Genomic DNA, 1,490 nt, shown 5'->3' on the forward strand with positions numbered 1-1,490 from the left:
GCCCGGGGCGGCCTGGCAGCAGAGCTGGGCGCCTGCTTGTCGGTGCGTTCTGTGCTCCAGCGGATGTTGTACCTGTTGGTGCCCTGGTGGCAGTGCAAGGCGAGTGGCTCCCGCCCCCTCAGCCACGTGTGTACAGCCGTGCGTGGGTCCGCACGGCGCCTCGCAGCAGGGACTAATCCAAGGATAAAAATAGCCCTGCGAAGGACGGTTATTTTTAAGCTGGATYGCTTCTACCATCCAGGCCAGCCTGAAGCTGCGCAAATGCCGCTGTGACTCAGCCGAGGGTTGTGAGTGCAGGTGGCAAGGTGTGCGCTGCAGGGGCTGCCGGCGTGAGGAGCTGTGAGCAGATCTCTGGCCCACGCTGGGTCTGGCCCTGGGTCTGCACCACTGCCCGCTGAGGCCTGGTTGAAGGGCTGCACACCCTGCGTGAAGGTGCTTCCCTGGAGCTGAGCACCAGGAGGCAATGGGATGTGGAGCCCTGCAACGTGCCCTGGGGCCCAGAGCATCCGTGGGATGGGAAGCATCAGGGAATCTCTTACTTTGAGCAGGGGGGCTGGACTAGGTGATCTCCAGAGGTCCCTTCCAACCTGACCAATTCTGTGATACTTCCCATAGTGATGCTGTACTCTCTCCTCAGTAAAAAGGCTTTCTCTTTCAGGACAAGTACCTGGCAGACATGGACGAGCTGTTCTCTCAAGTGGATGAGAAGAGGAAGGTGAGAGTGTACCTGCATGTGTGTGCCTTGCTGGTCTGGCAGAGTGCTCCCACCCTAGAACTGCTCGCTTTAAACGTGATTTAGTCCGCAGGACCAAGGTGAAGCTGTGGTTTGAATTTTCACCCCTTCCCTCCTCCACCTCTTTCAGAGACAGGCTGGGGTATCAGGCTGGTGGGGAGTTTGGGAGTTCCCTCTGGCCTGCACCCAGAGCCAGCGCTGAGCTGGTGCTGGGGGCAGAGCCTGGGGAGGCTCACACAGCCTGTGTCAGTGGCAAAAGGAGAGGCTTTAATGGGACTGGTTTTAAGGCCAGCTGGAGGGACCAGGAGGCCTTGGGATGCAGAGATGTGGAAATCAGCTCCTGGTGAGCAGTGAAGAGAGGAAGTATGTGCCCGAGGTAGCTAGTCCCCCTCCAGGCTGCTGCTGCAGCTCTTCGTCCACTTATACCTTCAGCAACGCCTCTCAGCTCTTTTTTTTTTCTTTGCTGCRTTCACCTGTCTCCTAACTCCAGCTCTGCTTGTCTTGAGCCAGAAGCGGGACATCCCGGACTACCTGTGCGGGAAGATCAGTTTTGAGTTGATGAGAGAGCCCTGCATCACACCCAGCGGGATTACGTACGACAGGAAGGATATAGAGGAACATCTCCAGGTACCACCGGGCTGGGGATGGCGGGAGAGCCCTGGGCAGCCGGCAGTGACCTGCTGAGCTCTGTGCCTGCTTCGTGGGACCTTTCACATGGAGGAGGGCATCGCAGTCAACCTCTGTTCTTCTTCACCTT

The 1,490-nt window shown here is 58.3% G+C and overlaps 1 protein-coding gene across 1 annotated transcript in view; it reads left to right on the plus strand.

Annotated features, from left to right (window-relative positions):
- The window catches only part of STUB1 (STIP1 homology and U-box containing protein 1), a 5,481-nt gene that overhangs the window by 2,345 nt on the left and 1,646 nt on the right, over positions 1-1,490 (plus strand). Inside the window, exons 4-5 of the mRNA XM_085305291.1 lie at positions 659-715; positions 1,244-1,360. Of these exons, the coding sequence (XP_085161417.1) occupies positions 659-715; positions 1,244-1,360 (174 nt within the window). The remainder of the gene's footprint in view (positions 1-658; positions 716-1,243; positions 1,361-1,490) is intronic.

Source organism: Rhea americana, unplaced genomic scaffold, assembly GCF_003343005.1.
Source record: "Rhea americana isolate MKP2758 unplaced genomic scaffold, rheAme1 scaffold_219, whole genome shotgun sequence".
In the NCBI taxonomy this organism is placed as follows: domain Eukaryota; kingdom Metazoa; phylum Chordata; class Aves; order Rheiformes; family Rheidae; genus Rhea; species Rhea americana.